We start from the raw sequence: 27637 nt of genomic DNA on the forward strand, positions 1-27637 counted from the left end.
TATAAATGCAAGCCTTTTTTTTGGTGGTGTCCTACGCCATTCCCAGGTGTCTGTTTAGTTTTCTCTCAATTTGATACTTTGTAGTGTTTCATTCCTTGGAGTTGTGATTAAAGTATTGGTGATGTTGATTGCTCCAATACTGTATGTTCAAGGCGTTGTTTCTCTTACCTGTGAGAAATTGGATATTTTGCACTCAAATCCCCGCTGTTCTACCAAAATAGTAACTGTTGGCACCAAAATTGTAGCTATCAAATTTCTCAGAAACCATCTTTTAGGTGTAGTCACTAATTACAATATTGAAAAATTACTGAAGGTACATTGTACATGCTTTTGTGGTTTCTGGCTCACCCTTCATGTAATTCGTATGCACGCACCTAAACCAGTATTGAAAATTAATTATTTGTCAGAACAGTATGCTGTGTTAACAGCATTTCTTGGCCTTTTTGTAAATTGCATTTGGCCATACATGAGTCATAATTGTGCTTCGTAGATACATGAGTGGCTTATAACTGTATTAATTGTGACTTTGGATATGGTAGTTGATGATCTATATATGGTTTGTAAGAGTTTAGGACTAGCAAATAATATTTGGAGCTGTTGTGATGTGCAGATTTACTGCAAGTACTTTCCTGGCATCACTATTAAATAGATTATCTGGTATAAATGTAAGATTAGTTGTCATTTGCCGTTGAGTTTTTTATTGTTCCTGTAATGGATGGGTGTTTATCCTTCCCACTTTTAACCAAGGTGATAGCAGATCTGTTGGATGGATTTTAAAATTGTTCTGCTATAAAGGTTGTCAGTGGTGTTTATTGTTTTTTTGGCAGTTCTCCTGGAAATAAATCACATTGAGTTTGAAAATGCTCCATTCTTTGGATGGTTTTGATATTTCTTACTATTAATCTTTGCTATTTTCAGGTTCCTCTTTCTTTCCAAAGAATCCAGTTATGTTTCCCAGCAATGCAGCTGCTACCAGATTGGCTGAACATGCGCAGGATGTTTCTGGTCATGCAGGTATTCACGGCTCTACCTGGAGAAATGATTCTTTTCTCAGCTGGCAATGCACTAACACACAATAACATCACCCTTATAAGTAATTGGATTACTTTCTTCAGATCTGCATGATGCTTACAGGTGTCTCTTGTGCCTTGAAATTAATAGATAAATGATGCAAAATAACAATGGCTTTTCCTCTTCCTATTCTTTATTCAGGCTTCCATCTTAACAAGCATGGACTCTTCAAGTTTGTCAGTAGCTAACATTTGTGGTGCTTTTGCTGAACTCAAATTCTTAATACTGATCACTTTTTCTCGTAGGGAATATTTTGATGTTGTTTCGTGGATCACATGAAGTGTAAGCTGAAACCGCAAATTGAAAGTGGCTGGTGGAATTTGGCCTCAGTAATGACAATGATGATGTGCACTTTGATCACTGACACATAATTAACAATTACAGTTTTGCTCTGTAATGCTAATTCTGTCCAACTGCAAAGCCCTTTTAAATGTGTATATAAATGAACTACAAAATGCCTGATTGATTTTATCCAGTGAGCAACTACGTAGGAAATTATTAGATTCAATCATCAAATTGAACTGCATCAGCTGATCTCAACCAGGGGCTACATTTGGCTTCAGCATCCTGGGATGTTGATGGAAAAATCAGCCAGAATTTCTGGTCTTAGTCACTATCCAATGTCCTGCTGGAAAGTGTGCATATGAATACCTGGTATAGTTTTAGCAGGATTTGGTTTCAATTTCACTCTGCCTGCTAGTCAGATAGTCTCCAACAAATGATGTCTTGAGTAATGGCCATTTGGACAAAACATTTGGGCAACCAGCTCCCATAGGAACAAACTCAAGTAAGGAGTCCATGGCTTTAGAAAAGAACTATTTCATCTGAACATGCTTAGATATTTTTAATCATACAGGTGCAAAATACAAGGCTCACTTTTAGAGCTAAAATATTAATCTCTCATCTACTGATTTGCATGGAACTTTTAACCTATTTCTGGGTGAGTTCAGCTGCTCTCTTCTTCTGAGTATTTCTTCATGAGATTAAATGGGTCTTTAATTCCCTTCCATGTGTCAAAAGTTCTTTGCCATTTTGATCTTATCAAATTTTGCCTTTTGGGGGAATCCTTTTTATTAACTTGCTGCATTAACTTATTGAATAGTGTCCTTTTGCTTTTAATTCGCTTTGCATTTTCTGTGCTTTTCTAGATTTGTTCTGAGGATGCAATGTATTTATGATATTACAATGAAACTGTTAGAATGATTTGGGATGGTCAGTACAAAAGCATCATTATTATTTTAAAATGTGCTTTCCTCTCCCTTTCCCCTCTCCTATGAAAGGGGGAGATTGGTTTTACCTTGATTCTTTTCATCTTTCACCTTTCCCAGCTTGGACCAATATTTCTTTTTTATTTGTCACTATAAACTCTTATATAACCAGGAGGTCATGGCAGTCAATTGAAGCATTCTGCCTAATAGTAAATATAATTCATAAGCTTATTTGTTATTCTCATCTCTCTCCTTCACCTTGTAAGATGATATAGCCTGTTTCTATGTGGCGTTCCACCTACTTACATCTCTGAGCATTGGTGAACTCCACCATCTAGGGTCTCCTTCAAGCCTTGATTGGAAGCCCCAGTGAACTACTTGGACCAGTAGAATGGCCCTATTTTTCCACAGTTTCTGCCTCAGTGTCGCAGCGTACTCTGGGACCTCATTTCTTTTCCTGAAAGTAAGACTAAAATAATTTAGTTTTGTGAGTAATTTATCCCATCATTAATGTAGCATGTTTGAAGTACTGAGGCATTGACTGGAGGATCATGGTTTTGATTTCCTGTACACCATTGATCTCAAACTCGTGGCTATAAAGGTGTTGCAATGGAGGGAGAAGTGGATCAGAGCAGCAGATCATCTGCCCTTCTGGCTACAATTGGTGTGTACCACATGGAAGAACAGGAAATTTTGGCTGAGATTCTCCTCTTGCTTCTCAACTCCATCTTTTCCAGCCATTAAAGTGAATAGGCAAAAAAATGGCAGGCTGAGAGGTGCAAATGTGGACAATCCAACAAAATTCTTAAATTGAGGGGTTAAAATAGAATTGATAAACTTTCATGGGGAAAATATTATCAGATGTATTTAAACTTTCACGAAGCACAACTGACATATTCATATACCATGTGCTACAGTATTTGCATTTACAGAATGATATTGTCTCCTGAATGGAGTCACTTCTACATAAACAGGAAAGCTATTGTGCTAATCCATAGTAAAAATGATTCATAATTTTATTACTTTAAGGATAGGGAGGAGTAAAGATTCTATACAGTGTTATTTCTTTTCTCATACCCTTTTGTGTTTCAACCAACACAAAGCTGCTTAAACTAATATTGGTTCTCGCCTTTGCAGCATTCTCTTTCTCTTGTTCAGTCAGCAATGTCTAGCTTGCACTAAAATCATGCGGTGAGCTACAAGTGAAACATATTGTCATGCTGTGGTGCAAATATAACCAGTTGTGTCTTTATATAATTTATTGGATTTTGTCCATTTTTCTATTGTCATTACATTATTTCTATTGTGTATAGAAAGTCACCAGAATAGAATATAAAAATATAGTGGTTTCACTGCTATGTCTGCTCCAACCCCAGTTTGTTCACATGTTCTCCTCCCTCTCCCAATCCGGCCCCAGTTTACAACTTCCTTTTGACTTGTGTTCCTTTGGTGTTACTAGGTCTTTCATACCTCCCCCACATGACAGTGATTCTCCATAGGCTTTAACAGAACCAGGAGGCTATGTGACTGCAATGCAATCCCAAGCCAAGCATGATCCTATGCTCAAAAGGTGTCCACACGTAATCCATGAAACCTGCTACAAGTGTTTATGTTTCCAGATAAGGATCCAACTTTTCATTTTAACACCTCCAATTTTGAGACTAGATGCCACTTTGGAATTTGCCACTGATAACCCTGGCTAACAATTCAGTACAGAAAGAGGATTGAACCTAGTACCATCCTGCTCTGTTTAGCTCAGTGCAGTTATCATTGAGTATACCAAGCCATTGAATAAACTTAAATTAACAATAGTGACTGACTTTCTATTATACCAGAAAGTGACATTTTTTTAAATATTCCTGATCTTGAGTCTGCTGAAAATAAGTACAGCAGAGATGCTCTTTATAACATCCTAAAAACACACATTGCTATACAGGTTAAAAGCCCTGGTTAAAAATAATCATGCCACAAGTCTGTTTATCCACCATGTAAATACCTCCAAGGTTGATGAATTTGGATTTTCTCTGAAGTAAACTTTAAAGGGATATTCCCAAATAAAGAATGACGACTGCCTTATCAAGCATTCATTTATTTCTCCCAATAGATTAAAAAGATGTAGGATTTTAAAATGTACCTTTTAATGATTGAGTTTTGGGCAGAATTCCCACCTTTATTCATCTTTGAGGTTAAAGCATGGCCTTGACTCTTAAGCCACAGCTCCCAGTATTCCATGCTGTTCACCATTAAAACAAACACCACTACTGTGCTATATACACCCACATGTAAGTTTCTGATTAGGAAGCTTAAGTTGACTGAAACATATACGTAATGAAGATGTATTGGAGAAGTTGTTCTATGCACATTCCCTAGCTCTGTTTTTGCTTTGTCACCTTGATTCCTTGCAATCTTGTTTAATCCTATTTCATTTGTACATGTTCTTTCTTAAGCTTTTTGTGTGAAGTATTATTTAAATGCTCACTGTATATGTTCTTTTGTTTAAAAACAGGAGGCCTGAAGAACACACAGAGTGGTCCAGTTGTCATCACAGATGACATATCTAAGAATATTGCTCTTGAAAAACTTGAACAGGTGAAAAAATGGAGCATAAGCACATACAAGGTACGTACTGTGAAGTTGTTTTCCATATGCTCAGCTGGAATATAGCTTGCAATTGTTCAATAAATGTGTAGAAAATGTCTCCTGGGTATTATAATACAAGGTGTTGGCTATGTGGTTTATGTTACCATCTCATAATACTGTACTATTTGGACATGTACCTTGTAGCCACCTATGCTTTTTAATAAAGTCAACTTTTAAGGAAGTATTGGCAAGACCAGCATTGAGTTCTTTCTCCAGTATGCCAGTTCTATGGTGTTTATATGCAATTGAGGAAAGTAAATTTGATTTACTTTTCAGATTCCTTTAACTCAAACTGCAGCTCCCCACCCACCTCAGTCTTTTGGATTCTTGCTTTCTCTCACACCATTTGTCAGCCAATAAATGCAAACCAGTGTTCTGCTCAGAACCTCTCTCATTGCTATTTTTGAGCCAACAAATCACAGTGAAATGACACCTCTGTTATTAGCATTTGTGACCTGTTCTACACTGTCAGGATGGTAATCTTTCTTACATAGTTTCAGTTTATTTCATTAAAATATCCCAGTACATGTCACTAAAGGCCAAAGGTATTGTTAAATATACGCTGAAATACATACAATTATTTATTTTTATTGATTCATAAGACTGGAGGAATTGTAAATTGTAAGTGATGCACATGTTGCTGATTAATGCAACGTTAAACAGAATGTTTCTTTTATATGTCACTATTCTTAATTATTCCTGTTCCCTTAGTAGCCCATAGGATGCTGGTATGTAGTACACTGAAATGTTTGAAAAAGCCACTACTTTCTTGTCATTGGGAAGACATTTACATGAACAGTAGAACGTTGGAATCATTTCCAAGGTTACATTATTCCTTTCTAGTTTATTCTAATAGATTGCATTACATAAGACATTACCCTGATTGATCGACTAAGCCACAGAAAACTTGTGTAATTGAATTAAAATGTTTTCAAAGGTTGGTTATTTTCCCCTGTGCTAGTCCTATGACTTGTTCCTTTTTGTTACCAAAACCAATGGAAAATGAAGATCCAACCTCCTTTCATTATGTGCCCATCTCTAATTGTCCTTTAGAAATTGATGGTGAGCCATCTTCTTGAACTGCTACAGTCCATTGGTGTAGGTACATCCACAATGCTGTAGGTGAGGGAGTTCCAGGATTTTAACCAAGCAATAGTAATAGTTCCAAGTCAGGATGGTGTTTGACTTGAAGGGGAACTTGCTGGATGCCATGTCTGCTGCCCTGGCCTTTCTAGCTGGTAGCAGTCACAGGTTTGGAAGGTGCTTTTGAAGGAGCGTTAGCTAGTTCCTGCAGTGCATATTGTATATGGTACACACTGCTGTCATTTTGCACAGATGATGGAGGGAATGAATGTTTAGGGTGTTAGGGTACCAAACAAGCAGGCTACTTTATCCTAGATGGTGTCAAGCTTCTTAAGTGTTGTTGGAGCTGCACTCATCCAGGCAAGTGGAGAGTATTCTATCAGACTCCTGATTTGTGCCTTGTAGTTAATGGACATGCTTGGAGAGTCAGGAGATGAGTTACTCACCACTGAATTCCCAGCCTCTAACCTGCTCTTGAAGCCACAGTATTTATATGGCTGGTCTTGTAAAGTTTCCAGTCAATGATAATCCTCAGGATGTTGATGGTGGTGGTTTCAGTGATAGTTGAATGTCAAGGGGAGGTGGTTAGATTTTCTCTTGTTGGAAACAGTCATTGCTTGGCTTTGTGTGGGGCAATTGTTATTTGCTACTTATCAGGGCAAGCCTGAATGTTGTCCAGGTCTTGCTGCATTCCAACACTAACTGCAATCTGAGGAGTTGCAGATAGTACTGAACCCTGTGCAATCATCAGCCTACATACCCACTTCTGACCTTATGTTGGAGGAAGGCATTGGTAAAGTAATTGAAGATGGTTGGGTTGACGAGACAATCCTGAGGAATTCCTGCAGCAATGTCCTGGGACTGAGATGATTGACCTCCAACAACCACAACCATCTTCTTTTCTGCTAGGTATAAGTCCAACCAGTGGAGCGTTTTCTCCCTGATTCCCATTGACTTCAATTTTACAAGGACCCCTTGATGACACATTCATCCAAATACCTCCTTGATATCAAGGGCAGTCACCCTCACATCTGGCATTCGGCTTTTTTTGGCCATGTTTGGACCAAAGCTGTAATGAGGTCAGGAGCTGAGTGGCCCTGCTGGAACCCAAACTGAGTATCGATGAGCAGAAATGTTGAGTAAGTGCTGCTTGATAACACTGTCAATGATACCTTCCATCACTTTTCTTATGACTAAGAGCAGACTGATGATGCAGTAATTGGCTGATTCGGATTTGTCCTGCTTTTTTTGGATAGCACAGACGTGGACAATTTTTCACTTTGTTGGGCAGGTGCCAGTGTTGTAGCTGTCCTGGAACCGTTTGGCTAGGGCATAGCTAGCTCAGGAGCACGTTATCAGTGCTATAGCTAGGATGTTGTCGGTGTTCATGGCTTTGCTATAGTTAGATCTTTTATAAACGCTGATTTTCACATTTAAATAAACAACCCTCAGACTGGTGTCTATTAACCTGCCTAGCCTTCCCTGTCCAAATCAGTTTGCAACATTTATAGTTCTAACTAACAGCTACTACCTCTGACTTTTGATGTCTCCACCCACATAATCCTCACATTATTAAAACTCATCGCCTCATTATCCTGTCAAATTTAACTCCTATATCTCTGAGACATTATATTCTCTTTGTTCCGATTGTTTATTGTTCCTCTATCTGCAGAGGCTCTATCTATTATCTCACCCACATAATGAAAAGAATGTGATTAAAATTTACCTGTCTGTTAGGTGATCCATTTCTCACCTTTAACCTTTCTTTGCCTTAACTTTTCTTTGCATAACCTTTGTCTTTCGTCATATCATCAATATTATTCTAATTAATGAAAAGAGAATATACTGAAAATACTCGCTAAGTTTGGCAGTATCTGTGGAGAGAGAAACAGTTAACGTTTCAGTTCGGTGACCTTTCATCAGAACTCAAAAGTGTTAGAGATGTGCCAGTTTTTAAGCACATACAGAGGAAGGACAGGTAGGAGGGGGTGAGAAAAGAGCAAAAGGGAATGTCTGTGATAAGGTGGAAAGCAGAATTGAATGACAAGAGGGATGAAGGCGCAAAACAAAACAAAGTTTTAGTGGAATAAGAAAAACAACGGACTTGGATGAGCTGTGAATAGCAACAGCCGAACCATTACTGGCTCCTGCTGTCTGGAAAAAATGGAACCCATTGCTATTCTGATTAATGTTCCACCGTATTTCCTTTCTTTTTCAAAGCTTCATATTTGTGCCATCTTTAAGACCGCCTATTTCCACCTTCTTAACATCACTCAACTTCACCTGTCTCACTTATCTGCTGCTGAAACTCTCATTCACGCCTTCATTACCTCTAGACTTGACTATTTGAATGCAGTCCTGGTTGGTCTCCCACATTCTACACTCTGTAAGCTTAAGCTCACCCAAAACTCTGCTGCCAATGACTTAATTCACAGCAAGTCCCATTCCCCTATCATCCCTGTGCTTGCTGACCTATGCCGGCTCCTATCATGCAACATCTTGATTTTGAAATTCTCATCCTTGTTTTCAAATCCCTCCATGGCCTCACCCCTCCTTATCTCTGCAATCTGCTCCAGCCCCACAACCTTCCTAGATGCCTGCACTCTAATTCCGGCCTCTTGTGCATTCCCAATCATAATTGCTCTACCATTGATGGCTATGCCTTTAATTGCCTTGGACCCAAGCTCTGGAATTCCCTCCCTATATCACTTTGCCTCTCTATTTCACTTTCCTCCTTTAAAACATTTCTTAAAACCTACCTCTTTAATCAAGCTTTTGGCCATCTGATCAAATAACTCCTTGTGTGTCTCAGTGTCATACCTTGCTTTATAATGCTCCTCTGAAGCGTCTAGAGACATTTCATTGATTTAAAGACGCTATACAAATATAAGTTGTTGTTGCTTCATGCGTATTATCGCACATGTTTGAAATTAAACTGTACCCTGTATTGTCCAGTCTGCTGGTCTAACTTATCCTTTCCCGAGACTTCAGAAGTGTAACTTGTCACTTCCCTTGGGCCCTTCCTTTACCTCCAACTTTTAAAATCCAATATAAAAACAGAAAATGCTAGAAATACTCTGATGAAAGTTTATCAACTTGAAATATATTTCAACTCTTGTTTCTCTCTCCTTAGATGCTGCCAGACCTGCTGTTTATTCAGTATTTTCTGTTACAATTCAGATTTCCAACATCTGCAATTTTTGCTTTTGTTTTAAAAATCCAACCATTAAATCACCAATCACTGCTACTGATATGTTTTATCTTTTTTCGATATTGTTCATAGCCTGAATTTATGGACCTTGATACTTTGATTTCTCAATGTAAAAAATTGCATGTTTCCTAGATGTACTGCTGTATCTAAAAAATACATCTGTAGAGCTGACAACTATGAACAAGATAGCTCCACCCAGTCAGTTGGAGCCCAGATTATGGCACCAGTGTAAGGCTATGAGGACAGATTGACAAAATGAATAGCAAATACCTTTAGATAACTAAAATGACAGCGGCATTTTCTGGTGATTGAAAATTGAATGTTCACTAATGTTTTTCTATTTTGCATTAAACTGAACCTGAAATCTTGTACGAAAGTAAGTATAAGGGAGAATGGGAATCTGATCATAAGTTTTATAAATAGGTGTCACAATACATTGATGAAACTTGAGCAAATAAGATTTAACATTTTGCAAGATATGGATCTTGCCAAGCCGATTACCATATCATCCTGCTTCAAAGATCAACTATAATTAATGTCACTATTGTGATTTGCATGTTCACACCTGTCTGCTGACTTAATGCCTTTATTCAGTGGCAACTGAACAGAATATTCTTAGGAATTAACCATTTTTTATTCTTTTACGAGGTGTGGGTGTCACTGGCTAGGCCAGCATTTATTGCCCATCCCTAATTGCCTTCGCAAAGGTGAATCATTGAATCAGCAGCTATGCAAATTATATCAACCAACAAGGTAGAGAATGGATAAGTTTGATAATTGTACAGAAAAATTTCAACAGTGTAACATTAAATTAGCAGCCAACTTGCTGAGTCACAATATCCTGCTGTCACGAAGGATCCAGAATGTCAGTAAAGCAAAATTGAGTGGATTGAAAACATGAACTGTGTTTCAGTCACATTCTTGATGGTGACAGATTGTGGAGATAATCTAGGTACAATCCTTGCCATTTCTGCTGAACCATCAAAGAGATTGCTGTAAATTTTCAGGAGTCGTATTCAGCACCAGTCTTCTGTGCAACAGCTGTAGTAGTATGGTGCCTCTAATTGACAATAGTAAGGAGAAAAATTCTAAGACTTTGCAGTACTGAGCTTTAAAAAACAGATTGGGAAATTGATACATAAAAATTGAAAGATTGGTTTGTTTATTTTTTAAAAATGAAGCGACTGACTTTCCTCTTAAAGATTGATGATTCTCATTTATCCCTATACTTTCTACCTGCTTCCTCTGCCTCATTCTAGCATATCTGTAATCAGTTCAGCTAACATGACTTGTGAGTTTCAGAGAGTTCTTTGGATGCAGCTCTTTGACCTTTTGATGCAATGCTTTGTTTAGCCACATCATACATGTTATGCTCACGTTTTGGGGCTTCAAGAGGCAGAAGCACTATTTGGGCTTTTGCAGCTCTTCTCTGGATATAGCTCTTTTCCCCCAAATCTTGAGCTCTGAAGGTTCGCCATCCCTGTCTATTACTCGTGTACGTTGATACTTAGTTTACAATCAGTGAATGGGTAGAGCTTATGATCTATGAAATTGTAATATAAAGTTTAATTATAATCATTCTCAATTGCTTAAATCTACCTCTTTGCTATGCTTCAAGTTCTAAATATGGATCTCTTGCCAGTATAGACTTTGACAGATAAACAGAAAATGCTGAAAATACTCAGCAGTTCAGGCAACATATGTGGAGCGAGAAACAGATTTAATGGCCCAGATTTTCCAATCAAGGTCGGAACGTCTGGTTCCAACCCTGATCAAACAAAAAAACCCACTTGCCTTCCTCTGATTTTTCTGGTAATTTTCTGATAGAGGATCCTTCCTAACTGACTCAGCGCAGGAAACCTTGGAGACATCAGCAAAGGGAATTCACTCAAAATCCAGAGCCCCTTTTTACGGCACTAGCTGCCATTTTCTGGTAAGTGAAGAGTTTAAATGTCCCAAAGCTTGGAGGGTAGGTAAGGTGCCAGTTGAGTAGGGTGATGAGGCTGAGTCAGATCATGGTTGGGGGGTGCAGGTAAGTCAAGGGGGAGTTAGGTGGTGAGGTTGGGTCAGGATGTCGGGGCTGGGGAGGGGAGCAGTGAAGTTGGGTCAGGGAGTGTTGGGGGGGGTAGTCGGGGTAAGGGGGAATGAGTCGGTTGGTGAAGTTTGGGGCAGGCCCATTCAAGTGGTGGTTGCGGTAAGTCAGAGGTTCAAGGGGAGAGTCGGATGGGTCAGCTCTTTAGCTAGAGTTAGACCAGGATTTTTCTGTCTAATGTTTCTTGGGTGACTATTCAGGTAAGTCAGAACCGTCCAAAGTCTCCAACTCTAACTCAGAATTGGGGGCTTTGGAGGACCCTGGAGAGCAGGGGGAATTGCCCATCGGAAATTCAACCTCCACCCCCGGGCGATTCCCATGGAGACAGGAAAATCTGAGTCAATGTTTCAAATCTGTAACCTGTGCCAGAACTGGAAAATGTTACAGATATAACATGGTTTAAGCAAGCACAAAGGCAGAGAGAACAATTGGAGAGGTGGGTGGTCGTTGTATAGGAGGAAAGAACAAAAAAGGTCTCTGATGGGGTGGAAAACAGGAGTGACATAAATGACTCTCCTGACAAAAGACAAAAGAGAGCATCATTGGATAAGTAAAGAAACAGCAGGTGGGACTAGAAGAACTGTAAATGATAACAGGAGAATCATTACCAGCACCAGCCCCAAGAAAATAGGAGCCGTTGTTATGACCTGACATTGTTGAACTTAATATTGAATGGATCATGCATTGCCATTTCAGCCATCTCCAGTGTGACACTCACTACTGCACATACCTTTCCCCCACCCCTCTCAGCATTCTGAAGAGACTGTTACCTCCTCCACATCCTGGTTCATTCCTTCCCATCCCCAGGCACCTTTCCATGCAGGTGCAGGGCTGCAATACCTGACCTTTTACATCCTCCCTTCCCACTGTCTAGAGACCAAAACACACTTTCTCGAAGTAACAGCTATTTAAAAAGAAAGACTTGCATTTATATAGTGTCTTTCACGGCCACAGGACATCCCAGAGCACTTTACAGCTAATGAAGTACTTTTGAAATGTATCATTGTTGTAAAGTAGGAAACACAACAGTCAATTTTGCACACAACAAGATCCCACAAACAGTAACGTGACAATTACTAAATAGTCTATTTTTATGATAATTGAAAGATTAACATTGGCCAGGATACCGTGGATAACAGCACTGCTCTTCTTTTAAATAATGCCATGGGATCTTTTATAGCCACTTGAGGGGACAGGCCAGGCAGAGCCTCAGTTTAACATCTCATTCAAAAGATTTAGTTGCACCACTTTCAATCTGTATACTATATTTGCTGCTCATGATGCAGTCTCCACTGCATTTGTAATCTCCTCTACACTGGGGAGACCATACACAGATTGGGTAATTCATACTGAATACTCCGGTTCAGCATGACCCTGAGCATTCATACTGAATACTCCGGTTCAGTTTGACCCTGAGCTTCTGGTTACTTGCCACCTCATTGATAATCTGACCTCAGTCTCTATTGTTCTAATGAAGTTCAACATAAGCTGGAGAGGCAGTACCTTATCTTTCGATTAGGCACATTACAGCCTTCTAGGCTCAACATTGAGTTTAATAATGTCAGATTATAATCACTGCTCCCATTTTTTTTCAGACAGCAAGAGCTTGTAATGATTCTGCTGTTACTATTTACAGTTCCCCTAGACCCATCTGTTTTTTAACTTGTTCCATTACCTCCCCTTTTGTTGCCTTGTACCATTACTCTTTTGTGATTTAATTTCTCCTGCTTTCCACTCATCACAGACCTTCCTTTCAGTTCTTTCCTCTTGTTCCCCACTTCCTGCCTTGTTTTAACCTCTGCTTGCTGAAATGTTAACTGTTTCTGTCTCCACAGATGCTGCCAGACCTGTTGAGTAGCTCTAGCATTTTCTGTTTATATTTCAGATTTCCAGCATCTATAGCATTTTGTTCCTTATAGACTTTGACAGACTTCACAGCTGAATTCAGCCAAGGGTGGGGGTGGGGCGGAACACTAGTCTACTTTCCTCTCTCAGAATTGTTTTAATGATTCTTTCCTTCAATACTGATATGTTGGTAAGGCTTGAAGATAGTGGCTCTAATATTTTTTCCACCGTATTTTCTCCTGCCTCTTGGAGATGTTCAATCTTGCAGATATTTATTTCGGAAGCTCTGGCAATCCCCTCAGTACTTCGCCAAATGTGACAATTCAGGACGAGCTGCACCACATGTTTTTCCTCTTGCTCCTGGTAGTCTGTAGTATTGAAGCCACTTGTGCCTCAGCTTTGATCAATTAACTTGACATACACAGGAATTGAATTTGAAAACCTTTGCCCTGTATGCCTCAGTGCTGTACTAAACGACCTCTTTATCTGGTGACCAATAAATTATCTCCAGTTTTCATTAAATCAGTTGAAATACTGGTAACCAGCAGGTATTGGGTCTACAACCACAGTAACTTAGAAACCTTTTGTTATAAAATAAGCACATTCTTTTTTTGCCAATATTTTTCCCTAATTTTTTGTATTTGGTAAAAAAACTTAGCCTAGTTCCTACATTCAAAATGTTTGTGTCCTCTGGCAAAACAAGTTGTTTTGTAATTTTTATTGCAGTGTACACGACAGGTCCTTTCTGAAAAGTTGGGTCGTGGTTCAAAGACTGTGGATCTGGAGCTTGAATCACAGATAGAAATATTGAGAGACACCAAGAAAAAGTATGAAAATCTCCTGCGACTAGCTCGACAAATGGCAACACAGTTCTACCAAGTGGTACAGACACAGCGGCAACTTGGGGATGCTTTTGGAGAACTTAGTGTGAAGTCTCCAGAACTCCATGTAAGTAGGCTGCTTATTTTATTTTTCCACTTTATTATTATATTTTCACTGGCTTAACATATAAAAGTAACTGCTAAAGAGGATAATGCTGCAGAGGCTTCTTCCGATGCTTCTTCAGGATGCTCTGAAGAAGGGTCATACAGACTTGAAACATTAAGTCTATTTCTCTCTCCACAGAAGCTGCTAGACCTGCTGAGTTTTTCCAGCATTTTCTGTTTTTGTTTCAGATTTCCAGCATCTGCAGTATTTTGCTTTTATGCTAAAGAGGATGATTTGATTGTGGGTGTTGTTGAGCCACTAATGAGCTAGATTTAAGTGATAGCTTTTACGGTTTGCATGCAGGACTTTGTGTGACATGAACTTCATCTCAGCAAAAATAAGTTGAAACAAGAGTTGGAAGTTACATTACCTGTGGGGACTCTTATTTAAGTTAAGGCATGCTCCAAGCTTTGAATTCCAATTTACCCATTTCCTTGCACCCTTGCTCTGCACTGTTAGGTTTCAAGCTGCATCTCCAATCTGCCAAGTCAAAATATAGAGGGCTCTACTCCAGCTGCACTTCCTTTCTACTTCATGGAAGGTTTGATGGGTTCAGACAGATGTTGCCTCTAATCTGCACCGCTGTGTGGCCACACAGCAACCTGAAGGTTCCTGTGCAGGCTCTGCAGAGGTTGGCCCCTTTCAATTACTGCTTGTGCGTGGCTCCACAAAAAAATTAAAGGGTCCATGTACTTAAACAAGTTGTCCCTGCCCTACAAAAAAAAATAATTGGAGGGTACATTGGTTAGGACATTATGGGGTGAGTTTTTCTTATTTGAAATGGGTGAGATTGTGGTGGAAATGGGGCAAACATGTCTTCTTAACCCCTGTGCCCTAATCTTGATTTCTCTCCCAATTCCTGCCAGGCAATTACCCCTCTGTAGATGCAGACAGGTTTGGCAGAACCTGTGCATTTCCCTCCCACCTGTACCTGTTACCAACAGTTCCCTAGTGAAAACTGATGGTAGGCTTGCAGTAGCAATAATGATACCCCTAAAATGCATTCATGGAGGGGTGTAGTAGAGGCCAGCTCTTCTCCAGTCTTGTCCCCATTCACTCACCTGTGTAGAACTTTGGGCATTGTGCCAAAACATACAGTGAAGAAGAAAATCCAATTCTCTCCATGTGTATGTAAGTGTGTTATTTGTAAACAGGATCAGGACCAACTACAGTGTCTTTTTGACTGAACTAGCCTGCCAACATCTGTTGTCTAGGCTCCCAGTTGAAAACTACCCCTTATACACTGGACACACACCTGTTGTTCACCATCAGGAATCAAGAAAATGATAGAGGACACTTGGTCTGAAACCAAATTGGTGCTCAAATAGGTTCTTGTAGGTGGGATGCTGCAGCTGTTTCTCATTTGGTATGCTTTCCATGAACATTGATATCAATCATTAGCAATAAGGATATTGGTCTAGTTATCATGATGTAATATTTACCATCACTCATGGCTTTGCTGTTGGCTACAAAGTGTGGGCAGTACTTAAATGAAAAAAATTAAATCCATGACCCAGAGAAGAAGTGTAAAATATGTTGGAAATACTCAGCAGGTCTGACAGCATCTGTGGAGAGAGAAGCATGTAACTTGCCATTGACCTGAAACATTAACTATTTCTCTCTTCATAGATTCTGCCAGCCCTGCTGAGTATTTTCAGCATTTCCTGTTTTTATTTCATATTTCCAGCATCCACAGTATTTTGCTTTTGTATCTTCCAAGCAATAGAGAACTTGCTTGCCTATATGATTCACATCAATGGTTTATCTAGTATCAAGCCTCTGAAGGGGATGTTTGGTGTGCCTGATCATTTTGATTCAACTAATTGGATTTCTGCACTTTAATCACTGACCTCATACTTTAGGACAACTATTCAGTAAATATGTTCAATTATTCCACCTTATTTATTGCAAAGGCATGGGATACCATTCTCCTCAAGAGAAGGGATAGTCAGGTTCAGCTGGATGTTAGGAAGAGATTTGCCTATCTTTTCGTGGAGACAATCTGAAAATTGAGCAGATTAGAATTGTTCTTGGAGTTCTGCCTCTGGCAGTTTGATGAGGTTTTTTATATTGAGACTTGAAGCGGAGATTGATTTTCTAATTGATTTAATTACCTATTCTCCTTGGGTTCTCCACCAAAATCTATCGAAATGTTTCTGTGTTTTGTTATGGATTCGATGAGAAAAGACCATCAAGCCCATACATAGCCATCCACATATTCCAACCCTTTCTTTCCACCTTCTCAAGAGTCAAAATATCCTTCTCGAGATAAGGGGGTTATAAAGGGCACTAGTGGTCTTACCAAAGCCTTATACAAATCTATTATTCTGGCCCTAACCTTAATCTGAACAGTCCAAATGGACTTTACAATCCTTACTTTGTCAGACAGTTAACAGCCAATTAGTGACAACTCCCAATTTTCTCTGTTCTTATCAGTTGAGCTAACAGCAATACTCTCTCCCTAAATTCCCCACAGCTGGATGTTTAAGCACACATTTATCTACATTGAGACACATTTGCCAATCTTTTGACCTGAATAGACATGTTGCATGACACTTCTGTTAAACCAACAGTGTGAGCCAATGCTATAATTTTTGACCTGAATAGAATTGAGTTGCTAAATATCATTTGTTTAGTCTCAGTCCAGATGACATTTAGGCCTTTGGGTTGATGTGCCATTTTGAAGTAACAACTTCCTCTTCAGTCTTTCTCAAAGAGACTTGTCATACAGCCAGACTTCGAACTCGATACCGTAGTTGGATGCTGACCAACTTGTGTTCAGATGTGTTGACTGATGTCTTTGTTGAATGCTTTTACATTAATCAAGGGAGTTGGTAAGCTCACATATGCCTTTATCTCCAGAACTGAAGTTAAGCTAAACTGCCTCCTCCACCTTTGCTCCTGGCCTTAATCCTACCACATTCTGTAGCTCCTATCCTCCCTTCCCGGCCATCATTAGACCTCTCTGTGACATCCACCCCTTAGTCTCTTGATCATTTCCTGTCACTCCTCACCTCCCCACCTCATATAACTCTAGGCTACTTAGCTATTTTCTCACCCTATTTTTTCTGACATAATGAAGCCTCTCCTTCCTAACATCATGTTCAGAACAGCTGTCTTCATTCCCTTCCATTAAAAAAAAAGCCTAGCATCAATGTTGTAGACACCACTCCAATTATTCCTCCATCTCCAACCCCATTTTCCTCTCTATGGTCAACGAACATGTTATCGCCACCCAGCACAGTGTTGTTATCTCCGTCTACTCCCTGTTCAAAAAACTTGGAGCCTGGTTTCCATCCTAGCTGCAGCTCCAAAAAAGCCCTGGCCAAAATCGCCAATATCCTTCGTGACTATATCCAAAGCACTTTAACTTTCTCTTATCTATTCTTGCAACTTTTGATCAGGTCTTCCATCCTGTCCTGCTCCATGGCCTCTCTTTCATGCCTCCGCCGCCACACACACCACCACCACCACCATCGTGTAGCACGGCATTCTCATGCTTCACATCCCCACTCTTGCATTACCACCAAGCCACAGCTAACCTGGTTCCATGAGGAGTATTAGGAAGATAGGCCAGCAGCAGCACCAGGCTTACCAACTTTGTGAAGCTACAACACATGCAATCTAAACAGCAGAAGTATGACACTATAGACAGAATTAAGTGACCTGACAACAAACGGGTCAGATCAAAGCTTTGCAGCCCCATCCAGCCATGAATGGTGGTGGACAATTAAACAACTAACTGGAAGAGTAGGCTTCAAAAACATGCTCATCCTCAATGATGGCAGATCGCAACACTTCAATGCAAAAGACGAGGCTGAAGCACTTGCAGTCATCTTCAGCCAGAAATGCTAAATGCATTATTCATCTCTGTCTCCTCCAGTGGTCCTGAGTATCATTGTCGCCAGTATTCAGCCAATTTGATTTGTCTACGTGATATCATGATACAGCTGAAGCCATTGGCTGCAGCAAAGACTATTGGACCTGCAACAATCAGCTGTAGTAGTGAAGACTTGTGCAAATCAAATTTTTTTAAAAATCAAGCTGCTTCACAGGCCTGAACTATTGCCATCCACCCCATTCTCCTCCGTCTGGCTGAACTTGTCCTCTCACTGAACAATTTCTCCTTAAACTTGTCTCTCTCCCTCCAAATAAAAGGTGTGGCTATGGGTACCCACAAGGGTCCCAGTTATGCCTGTCTCTTTATGGGGTATATGGAACATTCCTTGTTCCAGTCCTACTCGGGCCCTCTCCCACAACTCTTTTTTCGGTACCTCGATGACTGTTTCGGTGCCACTTCATGCTCTCATCTGGACCTGGAAACATTTATCAATTTTGCTTCCAATTTTCATCCCTCTATCACCTTCTCATGGTCCATCTCCGACAGTTCCCTTCCCTTCCTTAACCGCTCTGTCTCAATTGCTGGTGATAGACTATCCACCAACATTCATCACAAGCCCACCAACTCCCACAGCTACCTCGACTACAGCTCCTCACACCCCGCTTCCTGTAAGGACTCCATCCCATTCTCTCAGTTCCTTCATCTCCGTCGTACCTGTCCGATGCAGCCACTTTCCCAAATGGCGCTTCTGACATGCCTTCCTCCTTCCTTAACTAAGGCTTTCCCCCTACTGTGGTTGACCGGGCCCTCAACCATGTCCGACCCATTTCCTGTGCCTCTGCCCTCACACCTCCCCCTTCCACCCAGAACCATGATAGGGTTCCCCTTGTCCTCCCTTTTCACCCCACCAGCCTCCACATTCAAAGGATCATCCTCTGCCATTTCCGCCAAATCCAGCATGTTGCCACCATCAAACACATCTTCCCCTCAACTCCCAATCAGCATTTAATAGGGACAGTTCCCTCCAGGACACCCTGGTCCACTCCTCCATCACCTCCAACACCTCATCCCCTTCCCATGGCATCACAGAAGGTGCAACACCTGCCCCTTTACCTCCTCCCTCCTCACTGCCCAAGGGCCCAAACACTCCTTTCAGGTGAAGCAGTGCTTCACTTGCACCTCCTTCGCATTGGAAGCAGCGAATGCAGGAGACCAAATTGGTCATCTGTATACAGGGGAGACCAAACACAGACTGGGTGACCGCTTTGTGGAACACCTTCAGTTTGCCCGCAAGCATGACCCAGACCTTCCTGTCGCTTGCATTTCAGCACACCATCCTGTCCACATATCCGTTCTTTGCCTGCTGCAATGTTCCAGTGAAATCCAACGCAAACTAGAAGAACAGCACCTCATCTTCTGATTAGGCACTTTGCAGCCTTCCAGACTTAACATTGAGTTCAACAACTTCAGACCATGAACTCTGTCCTCTAACCTCTCCCCTTTTTTAATCCCTATTTTCTACATTCATTTTTATTTTTTATCCACTTATTTTTATTCATTGTGTTATCCCTTTTTATCCCCCCTTTTAATCCCATTTTCTATTTTTTCCCCCACCACCGCCCCCTCCCCCTACCCTACCCCAACAAGGGCCATCTGTTACTTGTTCCATGTTGTTCTTTCATACAGTGCTTGCCCTTATTCTGCTATTATCACATTCTGCTTTCTTACCTTAATGCCACAGTCAGCACCTTTTTTAGCCCTTACCACTACCATTAACACTCCCTTTGTCCTTTTGTTCATGACATCTCCTTTGACCCCACCTATCGCTGGCCTTCTATCCAGCTTCACCTGCTCCACCCCCGTTATACAGTATAAATTTAATCACATTTCCATTTCTCCTCAGCTCTGAAGAAGGGTCATACGGACTCAAAACATAACTCTGATTCTCTGTCCACAGATGATGCTAGACCTGCTGAGTTTTTTTCCAGCATTTTCTGTTCCAGTCCAACACTGGCATCTACCAGACAATGTGGAAAATTGCCCAACTATGTCCTGTCCACAAAAAGCAGGACAGATCCAATTCGGCCAATTATCACCCTCATTAGTCTACCTTGAGTCATCAGCAAGATAATGAAAGGTCTCATTGACTGTGCTGTTAGTGGCATATAGAAATAATATGTTCACTAATGCTCAGTTTGGGTTCTGCCAGGGATGCTCAGCTCCAGGCCTCATTACAACCTTGGTCCAAATATGAACAAAAGAGCTGAACACAAGAGGTGAGGTGAGAATGATGGTCCTTGACATCAAAGCAGCATTTGACCAAGTGTGGCATAAAGGAACCCTTGCAAAATTGTCAGTTGGAATCGGGGGAAAACTCTCTATTAGTTGGAGTCATACCTAGCACAAACTAAGATGGTTGTGGTTGTTGGAGGCCAATCGTCTCAGTCCCAGGACATCACTGCAGGAGTTCCTCAAGGTAGTGTCCAAGACCCAACCATCTTCAGCTGCTTCATCAATGACCTTCCCTTGAACGTAAGGTCAGAAGTGGGAATGTTCACTGATGATTGTACAATGTTCAGTATCATTCATGACTACTCAGATACTGAAGGAGTCCATACCACGTGCAGCAAGATCTGAATAGCATTTAGGCTTGGGCTGATAGGTGGTAAATAACATTCATACCAGGCAATGATCATCTGCAACTAGAGAGAACCTAGCCACTTGCCCTTGATGCTCAATAGCATCACCATCGCTGAATCCACCACAATCAACATCCTGGGGTTACCATTGACCAGAAACATAATTTGACCAACCTTATAAATACTGTTTAAAAATAGTCAGAGACTGGTAATTCTGCACTGAGTAACTGGCCTCGTGACTCCACAAAGCCTGCCTGCCATCTGAAAGGCACAAGTCATGAATGTGATGGAATATGGTATTGCTGTTCTTTCATTGTCACTGTATCAAAAAGCTGGAGCTCCCTCCCTAACAGCACTGTGGGTGTACTTGCAACACATGGACTGCAGCAGTTCAAGAAAGCGACTCACCACTACCTTCTTGAGAGCAATTAGGGTGAGCAATAAATGCTGGCCAGCCTTTAGTGACGAGATCAGACTCAAGGCTGGTTTGGTATTGGCAGCATCTGCAGAGTCAGCAAGTTCCTCATGGCTATTGGCATCTCTCGGGATCCCATCTGTCCTGCTTTAACTGACCTGTATAATACGCCTGCTTCCAACTCTTGTTTTTTTAAATGTTTCTCCTCTTACAAGAGAATGTGCCAATAGGAATTCATTTTCAGCAGACACCTGTATTTTAAATGTACATAGAAGGGAGTCAGAGAGTCCATTGTTAAATATAAAGCAGTAAAAATAGCCAGGGCCTTTCACTTGACACTGCGCTTTCTTGTCTTTTGTAATGGGTAACTAGATGCTTTATCTGTCTGACTATAATTTAGTTTATCCCATAAACTAATTAAAAATAAACTCAGGACAGCCAATGAAGTATTTTTTGAAATGTTCTGTTGTCATGTAGGATAACAATATTAATAAACAAGAGCTCAGCTCTGCAACATTCAACCCTATCTCTCCATTCTGCCTGTAGCAACATGGCTGTTATTGTGCTTCCTGCCTGCTCATGGATCAAACCAGACTTCCTCCAAATTAACTTCGACTAAATTGTAGCCCCTTGTTTCACTCCAACCAGGAACTCTGTCCCCTTCCCTCAATTTACACAAAAGCTTTATGTTTTAGTGATATCACTCATAGAAATGTTCAAATGTGCAATTATTGCTATCGATATTTTGTATTCTTTAGCTAATACTCGAATATGACAAAGTGCTGACTAATTATATACCCTCTTTAGGCATTGCATGGAACCTTTTCCTGGTCTTTTTGTATATATTTGAATTTTATTCTCTTTATATTTCAGGAAGAGTTTGGATACAATGCTGAAACCCAGAAATTGTTGTGTAAAAACGGGGAGACACTTCTTGGAGCAATTAATTTTTTCATTGCCAGTGTGAATACTTTGGTGAACAAAACAATTGAAGACACATTAATCGCAGTTAAACATTACGAAAATGCCAGGTAAACCAATTGTAGTGCCCAAAGGATTAAACATATTTTAGTTTGGATAGAGTATTAATTGAAGGTTTTGATGAAAATAATACATTGCTTTTAAGCTGTGGCACTGAAACCTCTATGCACTTAATTTATGTGGGAGTTGTTAAAATTCAGAAAAAAGTATATTTACCTAACCCTAATGCACAGCATTCTGCAGAATTCAGTTTCACAAATTGTGCTTCTGCTTCCAATTTATAATGATCAGATGTTTCCCATTATCCACATGCACAAGTATATATTGGCCAGAATTTTCCCGTCAGCGATTTGGGGGCGGGGTCCACTCGCCGACGGGAAAATGACGCGGGATAACGTCGGGAGGAACCCCCAACGTCATCCCAGTCCCTTTAAATTTTCAGGGAGATGGGCGAACAACAAAATCAGCTGTCCGTCCGCCGACCTGTCAATGGCCAATTGAGGCCATTGACAGGGTAATTAAAGACCCTGCCCATCCAACCTTAAGGCTGGCGAGCAGGCCAGGAGCCCCAGCGGGCTTCTGATAATGCATGAAAACTCATCCACTGGCAGGATGAGGTTTCATGTTCCTTTTTAAAAACTTTAATAAATGTAATGTGATATTTATTAACATGTCCCATCTCATGTGACATTGTCACATGAGAAGGGCATGTTAATAATATTTTTATTTTTCTATTTTTTAAGTTTTGTACACTGTCACTAATCTCCCCGAGACAGCACTTAGTCTTAGGGAGCAGAGTGCTCTTTCACGCACATGCGCGAAAGATCACACTTTGACCGCTGGGGATTCCCTACCCCCCTGCCCCCGCACAGGAAGCACAAAGCACTTCCTGCCAGGCAGGCCACTGGCGGGCCTTAATCGGCCCACCCACTCAAAATGGCGGTGGGCCCCATTTCGGCGGCGGGGGTCAGCTGTCCATCCGTCGCTGAGCCGATGGGGCCCCTACACCCACCAAGGGCAAAATTCTGCCCATTAATTATAGCTACCAGGAAGAAGTGGACTCTAACAAAGTGTTTTTCCAACTGGCATCTAAATATCTAGATACGAATATTGTCTTGTTTCATGATGCAGTAGAACTTGGGGTTTTAGTTAGTTTGTGGGTCTCCTCCTTCTGCTGGTTCTGGGTGATGTTATATATACTAGTCAGTATGCACTGCATAGTTGATGCTTGATGATGTCCATCCTGTAGGATTATCTGTGGTGAAGTAGTTGCTTCAGTTTTGAATAGCAAACCAGAGTTGATTACTGGAGATTTCTTTTTGCCCAAATGCATAGAAAATCCCAATAAATACTAGTTTAGGAGAACATTTCAAATGAGAGCACTGCCCTGATGCTTGATGTTTGTTGTCAGTGCACACACACTGACCTCCATAACCTTGTTTAAGACTGAACTTGAAATGCAGTGTCGTAACACGAGACATGCACTTTAGTCTTCAGCAAAACGGATGATATGGGTCAAAGTGTTTTGTCCAAGGCATTGTTCACGTTGACTGAATACTTGTTTGATTGGCAGTTTCTTTTAAGTAGCGATATTTAGTTATGTGTAGTAGCTTTGAATTGGTCATGTTGTTTCCATATGGGGCTTGAACATTGTTTAACTTTCCCATGGTATAAAAGTACATATTTCCCCAGTTCAATATAACTTTTAAATCTTCTCTATCCAGCCATTCCAATAATTTCATTACTTTCTTAATTTCCTCCTCTTTTTGCTATTTTCTCCCCTACCATCCTACTGAAGGGGTTGACTCCTTTGGGCATGGCTATATTTGCATAGAGAACCCTCTGGTACCTCACCTAAATGATTGATATTCACGTGTGACCTTGAAAATTAACGTCAGCAGGGTATTCTATGGAGGTGCATCACATGTCTAATCCTGTTCTGATCTTTTTTTCAGTCCCTCTTGGGTACTTCCATCTCCCTCTGTCCCACCCTCCCTCTGTCCTCATCTCCTAACATCAAACCATACCACCTTTCTGTTCCTCTTCTCAGATATTTCCCTCACCCACTACAACCCGTCATTACTCTTTCTGCCTTCCTTCTCTCCTGAAATTGTTCAGGCACGAATACCCCCCTAAACAAAGCCATAGCTATCCTTCGTGCCTCGCTCATTTTCTAACAACCCCATTATGGTAACTGCTACTGCCTTCTTAAGAGCTGTAATTCCAACTGTCCAACCTTATCACTCATGGTTTCATGTCTAGCATTCTCCCTGGGGCTAATGTGATGAAATCTCCTTTCCATCACACTCACCTCACCCACCTTCATTCCCTTAGACTCTGGCAGTGTATCAACAATCATTGCACCTATCCTCATTTCCCTCCAGAATGTCTGTTCACCTGCAATCAAAGACCCTGTCCATCCACAATCTTAATATGGCTTATTGACATGTTGGCTTTGACTGAAGGAAGGTGATGACATCTCGCACCTTACTGACTGTACTTCCCCCTCTGCATTGCTGAAACCATGTCAGCAGGAATGCAGCTCTTATTACCAAGTCACACATTGGCCTCTTTTCCCTCTACTCCTCCATATTTCCTTTCTCTCCCTTAAAGCACTTCGCCCTGTTCTCATTTCTCCATTAAAATCTTCATTGTCTGCTGCCTCCACCCACCCCTCCTAGCTTCACCCTGACATTTTGTCAAAGATATTCTCCCTCAGCCTCTACATTGAAACTCCTAATCCATTGTGAACTCAATCTTCAGCTTTTGCTCTGCTTCCTATATCATGGCCTCTCTACTGTGCTTGTAATTGCTGCTCTGACCACTCCTTTGTATTCCTCACAATCCACCTTCCTTACTCTCTTTCAACCCCACTTCATTCTCTCCCAAGTCACTTTTTAGCTTTCCTCTAACATATCTGAGCGTAGTCAGAGCATTTCTAGCAAAGGCTTCATTTCCCATCCTGCACTGTTAGAAAGTCCACCAAGGTTCCATCCCCTTGATGCTGCTCTCTCTTATCTACATGCCCCTTGGAGACATCATCTACAGACAACAGGTCCTTACGTACACCCTTGTCGTCTAACTCTATCCTTTGACCCTTCCATTGCCTCTGTTACCAGACGGTTTGTTTGACATTTTGTCTTGGATAAGCCGTGGTTCCCTCCGGCTAAGCAATGGGAAAACAGGGCTTTGGCCTCCCCAGCCCAAATTCTGCACAATAACCACTTATTCCATCCCCTTCACCGATCAAGCTGAACCAGATTTTTCACAATCCTGGCATCCTATTTGACAAAGCTGAGCTTCCAGCTCCCTATTATCTCCACCAAAAGGCTGTCTATTCCACCTCTGTGAGATAATTTTCCTACAGCCCCGCTTCAGCCCATCTGCAGCTGAAAACTTCATTCAAAGTTATGATACCTCCACTGTTCACCTGACTGGCCTCCCAGTCTGCGCCCTCTGAAAGTTTCTGTTCATCCAAATCTCTACCTGCTTCTTATGCAGCTTTCCCATCACTTGTGAATCAACATCAGTGTGACCCTCTCCAGGGGCACAGGCAGGTGGGGCGTTTGACTCGGGCGGTACACCTGTCACACTTATCACACTGATATGCAGGTGTCCTAAGGCGAACTCAGGGAGGACAGAAACCTCCCGTGGAGCAGAAGCGTAAAAGCTCACTTGATCTTGATTTCAATTCCTTGTTGCCCAATGCTATAAATTTAAAATTCTTGCATTAATGTTTTTGGGGGAGATGGTGGCATAGAGGTAATGTTGCTGGACTAGTAATCCAGAGACCCAGGCTAATGCTGTGGGAACATGGATTCAAACCCCACATGGCAGCTGGTGGTATTTGAATTCAATTAATAGATCTGGAAGATAAAGTGAATCTCAGTAATGGTGACAATGAAGCTATCATTGATTGTCATAAAAACGCAACCGGTTCACTAATGTCCTTTTAGGGAAGGAAATTGGCCATAAGAACATAAGAAATAGGAGCAGGAATAGGCCATTCGGCCCCTCAAGCCTTCCCCGCCATTCAATACGATCATAGCTGACCTGCCCTGGGCCTCGACTCCTCTTTTGTGCCAGCTCATCATAGCCCTCAACTCCCCGATTTTCAAAAATCTATCTACCTCCCCTTTAAATGCTTTCAGTGATCTAGCCTCCACAACTCTCTTCAGACATTCACTACCCTCTGAGAGAAATTCCTTTGCATCTCAATTTTAAATGGGTGTCCTCTTATTCTGTAATTATGTCCCCTAGTTTGAAATTCCCCCACTAGTGGAAACATCTTCTCAACATCTACCATGTTAAGCACCCTCAGAATCTTGTATGTTTCAATAAGATCACCCCCCATTCTTCCAAACATGAATAAAGGCTAACCTGTTTAGCTATTCTTGATAAGTCAACCCCTTCATCCCAGGAATCAACCTAGTGAATCTCTTTTGAACTGCCTCCAATGCCAATATATCCTTTCTTAAATATGGGGACCAATACTGTACACAGTACTCCAGCTGCAGCCTCACCAACACCCTGTACAGTTGTAACAAGACTTCCCTATTTTTAAACTACAATCCCCCAGCAACACAGGCCAAAATTCCATTTGCCGCCATAATTACTTGCTGCACCTGCATGCTAATTGTTTGTGTTTCATACACAAGAACACCCAGATCCCTCTGTGCTGCACTTTTTTGGAGTCTCTCTCCATTTAAGTAATAAGTCTGCCTTTTGATCCTTCCTGCTAAAGTGCATGACCTCACATTTTCCTACATTATACTCCATCTGCCAAGTTTTTGCCCACTCACTCAACCTATCTATATCCCCTTGCAGATGCCTTATATCCTTATCACAACATACCCTCCCACCCATTTTTGTACCGTTAGAAAATTTGGATACATTACACTCTGCCCCCTTCTCCGAGTCATTAATGGAGACAGTAAATAATTGAGGCCCTAGTACTGATCCTTGTGGCACTCCACTGGTTATGTCTTTCCAACCTGAAAAAGACCCATTAATCCCAATTCTGTCTTCTGTGTGTTAACCAATCCTCAGTCCATGCTAATACATTATCCCCAATACCATGAGCTCCTATTTTGTGCACCTTTTATGTGGCACCTTATCTAATGCCTTCTGGAAATCCAAATACATTACATCTACCAGTTCCCCTTTATCAACTCTGCTTGTTATATCCTCAAAGAACTCTAGCAAATTTGCCAAACATGATTTCCCTTTCACAAAACCATGTTGACTCTGTTTGATTGCGTTAAGCTTTTGTAAATATCCTGCTATTTCTTCCTTAATAATAGACTCTTAGCATTTTCCCAACGACAGATGTTAGGCTGATTAGCCTATAGTTTCCTGCTTTTTGCCTCCCTCCCTTCTTGAATGGGGGTGTCACATTAATGGTTTTCCAATTTGCTGGGACCCTCCCGGAATCCAGTGAGTTCTGGAATATTTTAACCAATGCCTCCACTACCTCTGCAGCCACTTTTTTTAAAACCCTTGGATACAGGCCATCAGATCCTGGCGACTTGCTGCCTTTAGTCCCATTGGTTTGTCAAATACTTTGTCCCTCGTGATAGAGACTGTTGCAAGATCTTTCCTCCCATTAGCTCCTTGCTTATCTG

General features: G+C 41.1%; 1 protein-coding gene across 13 annotated transcripts in view; it reads left to right on the forward strand.

Moving 5' to 3' along the window:
• The window catches only part of arfip1 (ADP-ribosylation factor interacting protein 1 (arfaptin 1)), a 241718-nt gene that overhangs the window by 202946 nt on the left and 11135 nt on the right, over positions 1-27637 (forward strand). For 12 of the 13 annotated variants that reach the window (XM_041188390.1, XM_041188400.1, XM_041188435.1 and 9 more), the window contains 4 exons: positions 919-1014; positions 4786-4898; positions 13877-14098; positions 21906-22063. In XM_041188390.1, the coding sequence (XP_041044324.1) occupies positions 919-1014; positions 4786-4898; positions 13877-14098; positions 21906-22063 (589 nt within the window). The remainder of the gene's footprint in view (positions 1-918; positions 1015-4785; positions 4899-13876; positions 14099-21905; positions 22064-27637) is intronic. The other variant, XM_041188381.1, reaches the window with a different exon arrangement.

Source organism: Carcharodon carcharias, chromosome 1 (genome assembly GCF_017639515.1).
Source record: "Carcharodon carcharias isolate sCarCar2 chromosome 1, sCarCar2.pri, whole genome shotgun sequence".
NCBI lineage: Eukaryota > Metazoa > Chordata > Chondrichthyes > Lamniformes > Lamnidae > Carcharodon > Carcharodon carcharias.